The following is a 7,500-nucleotide window of genomic DNA, read 5'->3' on the forward strand; positions in this document are numbered from 1 at the left end:
GCACCGGTTTCGTTGTGTATGACGGCGCTGTATTCTACAATAAAGAACGCACACGCAACATTGTGAAATACGACCTGCGAACTCGCATCAAGAGCGGCGAAGCCATTATCGCAACCGCTAACTATCACGACACGTCGCCGTACCGCTGGGGCGGGAAATCCGACATCGACCTCGCCGTGGACGAACACGGGCTCTGGGTCATATACGCCACTGAGGCCAACAGCGGACGCCTGGTTGTTAGCCAGGTGAACTTCCTGTTTATGTCTTCTCTGTATTGTTCTGATTGTTCTGGTTATTAGTGGTGCTTGCCAAAGGCAAGGCATCACTATTGTTATTCGTCATACTTAATATTATTCTGGACAAAAGTTTGGCACGCTACTCCTCCCGCACCCTTTATCATAGACCCATGAATGAGGCATCAAATCGTGCGGATTATTGAGGAGAGGTGTGCTATGACTTTTCTAAGCGATCGGTTGTACGATGCTCACACAGCGGATGAAAAAGCGAGTGAAAAAGTCCCATAGACTTAACATTGCGAAATTTTCATGAATTCAAATGCCGTTTTCATACGTGCAGGGCCTGAGAACCCTTTCTCTCTCGCTCTCACTCTCTCTCTCACTCATTTGACTCATCTTATCAAGCAGCCAAAGTTTGGCTCTTTTGATTTAGGCAGACATCCAGTCTATTGGTTTAACCCTGCTAACTGTCTAGCCATGCCCTAACAACCATATAGAGCACCCTAGCAACCCAAAGTGGGATATCTTCAAATCTGAATGTCATAGAGGCATTGAGGTTGGTTTATATCATTCACACTGACAAGCAGCCTTTGAAGTAACATCATTGGCAGCTGCCAAGCCACTCCCTAGCAACCAAACAGAGTACCCTAGCAACCGTTTAGCAAGAACTATATCTCTGCATCAGAACATCGTACAGAGATGTGGGTTGGCTCTTTTGACTCATGCTAGCAAACAGGACTTCCAACATGCTACTCATGCTAGCAGTGAATAGCTACATGCTAATAACGACTAACTTAAGTGTTAAATAACATGTTAAGAAGTCTATAAAAACTCCATAGTAACCATCTGTGACAACTACAAACTGCCAAGTATCACCCTAGCAACCACTCAGAACACCCTAGCAACTGAGTGCTGAGTTTTGCCACTGCAAGCACCACTTACATTTTCTTCAGGAAATGTACATTCTAGTTCTTTTCATAATCTGATTGGCTCGTGTCTCAGGTGAACCCGTACACGCTGCGTTTCGAGGGGACGTGGCAGACAAGCTTTGAGAAGCGCATGGCATCTGACGCGTTCGTGGCGTGTGGCATCTTGTACGCGGTTCGATCCGTGTACCAGGACGATGACAGTGAGGTGGGCGGAGACCTGATCCTGTACGCCTACGACACGCGGCGAAACCGCGAGGAGCCGGTGAGAATTCCGTTCCCAAACCCATACCAGCACATTTCGTCCATCAGCTACAACCCCAGAGACAACCAGCTGTACGTCTGGAACAACTACATCGTCCTTCGCTACCCGCTGGAGTTCAGCCCGCCGCAGCCCACCACAGGTAAAGCCTCACAATCTCAAACCATACCCTTACGGAACAAAATTATATGGGAATATACTGCAAAATATAATGCGATATGTAGGGTTGGGAATTGAAAATACTTAAGGTCAGGAATCGGATACTTGTTATAAAATTTAAATTTCGATTCCTCTTATCGATTTCTTTGTGAGCATTTCAAACACGAGACGACTATGTTTTCTCTGTTTTAATGTGTAACAGTGTATTGGATCTGTGCATCTCTTAAAGTGACAGCAGCCTAATATTCCTGTAACGCCTCACAATCTTTAACGATACTTAAGCTGGGTGCACACTGTACGATTTTGGCCGCGATTTGGCTATCTGAGACAAATTTTACAAACCCTAAAAGAATCCTCTGATCCTAGGCTAAAATCTGAAGTCTTTGATCGTTAGTTCAAACTAATGTTCACAGACGACCTATTAATGACCGCTGCAATCAAATTTTACCTCAGAAAAAATTTTGGCACTGTCAGAAGATTTGACTCACAGTCCTGCAGTCTGATTCTCATACGACGACTGTCAAATTATCTTCGTTTTTCAAGACTAGTGTAAGATTTCCTGTCCCTTTGTGCCTCATTTCAGTCCTCACATTTAGCAGTTGAATGAACAATGACCCAGCGCTGAGGGAGAAATTTTTCTCAACTTTATTGCCACTTTGTCTGAATATATATAGTAAGAATATGAGGGGAGTTACACAGAGGTAACCAATAAGAGTACATACCTTCCATCATAAAGGAATACAATACATTGACTAACAAGTCCATATATGGTCAGTTTCCGGCTAGCTTACCACAAGTACATCTGCAGCCAAGAGGACCCTATACTGTGTTATAATGGGGGGAATAGGAGACCATTCCCCATCCTAACCTAGAGGTCCACATAATGAGGAAAAGATGTTGCCAATACCTTCTTAGAGAACAAAGAACCCCTTCTGTCATATCCTTCATGCTGAGACCGCCATCCTAGAATTCTTTCAACTAGCCATGACCAAAATTAACGTTAGTGTAAGTAGGCAGTGTCAGAAGATTTGACTCTCAGTCCTGCAGTGTGACTTTTCCTACGACGACCGTTAAATTGTCTTCATTTTTCAAGACTAGCCGTGACCAAAATTAAAGTTAGCGTTTTCTTTGTAGCCACCATTTCTGTCCCACGTGTAACACAGCTCACAGTCACCGAACGTGTCATTGATTGATGATGTACAACTCCAGACAAGTTTTCTTGCGTGTGTCCGTTTTTAACATGTCTTGACTGCCGTACAGTCTGACATTAATGACAACTGAGATCTTACAGTGAGACATTAATAACAACTGAGATCATACAGTGTGACATTAATGACTGAGATCTTACAGTGTGACATTAATGACAATTGAGATCTTACAGTGTGACATTAATAACAGATCTTACAGTGTGACATTAATGACAACTGAGATCTTACAGTGAGACATTAATGACAACTGAGATCTTACAGTGAGACATTAATAACAACTGAGATCTTACAGTGAGACATTAATGACAACTGAGATCTTACAGTGTGACATTAATAACAACTGAGATCTTACAGTGTGACATTAATGACAACTGAGATCTTACAGTGTGACATTAATGACAACTGAGATCTTACGGTGTGACATTAATGACAACTGAGATCTTACAGTGAGACATTAATGACAACTGAGATCTTACAGTGAGACATTAATGACAACTGAGATCTTACAGTGTGACATTAATGACAACTGAGATCTTACAGTGTGACATTAATGACAACTGAGATCTTACAGTGTGACATTGATAACTGAGATCTTACAGTGTGACATTGATAACTGAGATCTTACAGTGAGACATTAATGACAACTGAGATCTTACAGTGTGACATTAATGGAAACTGAGATCTTACAGTGTGACATTAATGACAACTGAGATCTTACAGTGTGACATTAATGGAAACTGAGATCTTACAGTGAGACATTAATGACAACTGAGACATTAATGACAACTGAGATCTTACAGTGTGACATTAATGACATCTGAGATCTTACTGTGTGACATTAATGACAACTGAGATCTTACAGTGAGACATTAATGACAACTGAGATCTTACAGTGTGAAATTAATGACAACTTAGATCTTACAGTGTGACATTAATGACAACTGAGATCTTACAGTGAGACATTAGTGACAACTGAGATCTTACAGTGAGACATTGATAACTGAGATCTTACAGTGTGACATTAATGACAACTGAGATCTTACAGTGTGACATTAATGACAACTGAGATCTTACAGTTTGACATTAATGGCAACTGAGGTCTTACAGTGAGACATTGATAACTGAGATCTTACAGTGAGACATTAATGACAACTTAGATCTTACGACAACTGAGATCTTACAGTGTGACATTAATGACAACTGAGATCTTACGACAACTGAGATCTTACAGTGTGACATTAATGACAACTGAGATCTTACAGTGTGACATTAATGACAACTGAGATCTTACAGTGACATTAATGACAACTGAGATCTTACAGTGTGACATTGATAACTGAGATCTTACAGTGTGACATTAATGACAACTGAGATCTTACAGTGTGACATTAATGACAACTGAGATCTTACAGTGTGACATTAATGACAACTGAGATCTTACTGTGTGAAATTAATGACAACTTAGATCTTACAGTGTGACATTAATGACAACTGAGATCTTACAGTGAGACATTAGTGACAACTGAGATCTTACAGTGAGACATTGATAACTGAGATCTTACAGTGTGACATTAATGACAACTGAAATCTTACAGTGTGACATTAATGACAACTGAGATCTTACTGTGTGAAATTAATGACAACTTAGATCTTACAGTGTGACATTAATGACAACTGAGATCTTACAGTGAGACATTAGTGACAACTGAGATCTTACAGTGAGACATTGATAACTGAGATCTTACAGTGTGACATTAATGACAACTGAAATCTTACAGTGTGACATTAATGACAACTGAGATCTTACAGTTTGACATTAATGGCAACTGAGGTCTTACAGTGAGACATTGATAACTGAGATCTTACAGTGTGACATTAATGACAACTGAGATCTTACGACAACTGAGATCTTACAGTGTGACATTAATGACAACTGAGATCTTACAGTGTGACATTAATAACAACTGAGATCTTACAGTGTGACATTAATGACAACTGAGATCTTACAGTGTGACATTGATAACTGAGATCTTACAGTGTGACATGACTTACAGCGATGATCATGTTCGTACAGTCTGACAAGCAACAATCTTAAGGACTATTATAAATCGCACAGTGTTCACCCTGCTTTACTCTTCTGTGTAACCTCACTGCACTGGTGTTTTACTCCTCTCTCAGATCCTCTCTCGACCCCTCTTCTCTCCACCACTCCACTGAACTCGCTCTCCACCACGGTGTCTCTGGGCTTCAGCTCCACCTCCACCCCGACCGTGACCTTTCACCCGGTGGGAGCCATCAACAGGGCTCCGGCAGGGCGTCCCATCACAGCCACGGTCCCGGTGACCGTCAGGCCCCCCCGCCGCCCGCAGGGGCCGCGCACACCCGTGTGTGAGAGTCGCGTGACCCGCGGGGTCCAGTGGCCCCCGACCCACCGAGGGGAGACGGTGGAGAGACCCTGTCCCAAAGGATCCCTCGGTCAGTACATGCTTGTGTTACAATTAGGGCTGTCAACGTTCCGATACATTTTTACAGTTTAACACGTTAAACATATTTAAAGGGGTGGTATGATGCCCCTTTTTACAAGATGTAAAATAAGTTTCTGGAAGTTTTAGCTCAAAATACCCTACAGATATTTTTGTATAGCATGTTCAAATTGTCACATTTTGAGGATGAGCAAAAACGCATTGTTTTGTGTGTGTCCCTTTAAATGCAAATGAGCTGCTGCTCCCGGCACAGAGGGTGGAGCTTCAAGAGCTTGTGTGTGTGTGTGTGTGTATTAGCAGCTCCGATTACCTCTTCTCAACATGGACTTTGTTGCGTGTTCCCGGGGTTTATGTAAATTTTAGGATTAATGTCACTAACCCGTGAAGACGCTCATTGTAGTCCCTACCAGCCGTTTGTTGTAGTCCTTAAAAGGCAATTTCTGTAAAAGAAAATATTTCTCTTTGCTTTGAACTTTGAGCGTTGTAACTTTGCAGGTGTTGTTAATGCTCAAACATCAACATTACACAGTAACTAAAGTTAGAAAAGGGAAATCATAATCAACCACCCATTTAACGCAATTGACAGAGCATCCGTTTTTTCTCTTTTATCTCATTCTTTGGCTAGCTTTACATTATGATCACGCTCTTCTTTATGCAAATGCTTTTACACCATTCAAGCGCGACATGACAAAAGAGATCGCGCTCCTTGTGAATGTCCTGTTTATGTGAAACAGAAAAACGCGCGCCAGTATCGCACTTGAACGAACAGTAACACACACAATTATGCCAAAATGTCCGTTTTGTCGAGTATCCTCATAACACAAAAGCAGTCTTAACCCTCTGGTGCTCTTCGCGTGTCGGTCAAAAATGACAGATTATTTATTTATTTTTATTTCAATTAAAGGAATGTACTATATTTTAGTTCGATAATGTATTTTATTGAATATTTTGTATTTCTATGATTTGAATGTACTAAATTATATTTACACTGTATTTATAATCCATTTATTCATTTTTGGAGCATAGACCTGAAAATTGCATTTCCTATTTAAACTGTGGTAAATCTTTAATGCTTTAAAGCAACAGACTGAAGTTTGATCTCTTTTCAAAGACGACACTTGGCAAATTATTGCTGAAGTGAAAAAAGTTGCAGAAATTTACAAAAAAATACTATTTTAAATTGTTATATGAAATATATATTTTCAAAAACATGTTTTACTCTAAAACGGCAAGAAAATCAAAGCCATAATTCTAAACAAGTTTAAAAATTTGAGGTTGATATCTCAATAAATGAGCTTTCAGTGAGATGTTGTTTGGCTGCAGTACCAAACGCTTCCACTAGAGGACATTCGTCTCATTCATTTCCAATGCGCTCAATCTTGACCGCGAGCAGCACAAGTGTGAATATTTAATTCAGGACCATTTAACCTTTTCAAGCTGTGTTCACACACAGCAAGTGTCTAAACCTTTACCAAGTTTCATACCATTTCAATAAAAAAAAAAAAAAAAAGGAAAATATTTTGGTCAAAAGATTATTATTACTTTTTTTAATCTGAAGACTGAAGAGCATATTTTAAACCATGATTCGCATTATTATTAGAGGCTAGTAGTGTTTTGACTTGATGTAGATCATACGGATTACATCAAGGGACTTGAAGGTCATATGCTAATATTAGCTTTAAAGCCACGCTCTCATGCAGAGCGATGTGATGAACCTCATTTAAAACTAAATGCTGTTTTTTAAATTGTATTATGATTATTATGCATGCAGTTTTCATGAGCTCATGTTAATTGAGGGACTGCTAAACTTATAAAAATCAATCTGACACACAGCAGGACCATTAAAATGATAAGATGATGACAATAAAAGTGATTAAAATCTTTTCCCTCATACAAACTTAAGCATTTTAATCTTGCTGTTGAAACAAATAAGTGTGTATCCGTTTGTTGACTTCTGCCCTCTGAATGAACCCTTGAACCCGGGAAATGATCAAAGTTTTCCACTGATGTGTGTTTCAGGTCTGGGCGGCTCTTCTGAGGTTTAAAACTCAGCTTTATCGTGTTTTGTTGTTCTCTCTCTATCCGTGTCCCAGGAATCGCCTCGTATCAGTGTATGTCTGATGAAGTGATGTGGAGCCCCAGAGGTCCCGACCTCAGCAACTGCACATCACCCTGGGTCAGCCAGGTCGCTCAGAAGGTCAGTCAGAGGTCAGAGGTCAGGTGACA

The 7,500-nt window shown here is 40.4% G+C and overlaps 1 protein-coding gene across 3 annotated transcripts in view; it reads left to right on the forward strand.

Moving 5' to 3' along the window:
- Positions 1-7,500, forward strand: part of LOC308687457 (adhesion G protein-coupled receptor L1) — a 69,172-nt gene that overhangs the window by 37,144 nt on the left and 24,528 nt on the right. For all 3 annotated transcript variants that reach the window (XM_081360019.1, XM_081360020.1, XM_081360021.1), the window contains exons 6-9: positions 1-245; positions 1,239-1,566; positions 4,970-5,266; positions 7,368-7,471. The exon at positions 1-245 is cut by the window's left edge and continues 20 nt beyond it. In XM_081360019.1, the coding sequence (XP_081216145.1) occupies positions 1-245; positions 1,239-1,566; positions 4,970-5,266; positions 7,368-7,471 (974 nt within the window). The remainder of the gene's footprint in view (positions 246-1,238; positions 1,567-4,969; positions 5,267-7,367; positions 7,472-7,500) is intronic.

The sequence above is a fragment of the Scardinius erythrophthalmus genome (assembly GCF_964197995.2).
Source record: "Scardinius erythrophthalmus genome assembly, chromosome: 3".
Lineage (NCBI taxonomy): Eukaryota > Metazoa > Chordata > Actinopteri > Cypriniformes > Leuciscidae > Scardinius > Scardinius erythrophthalmus.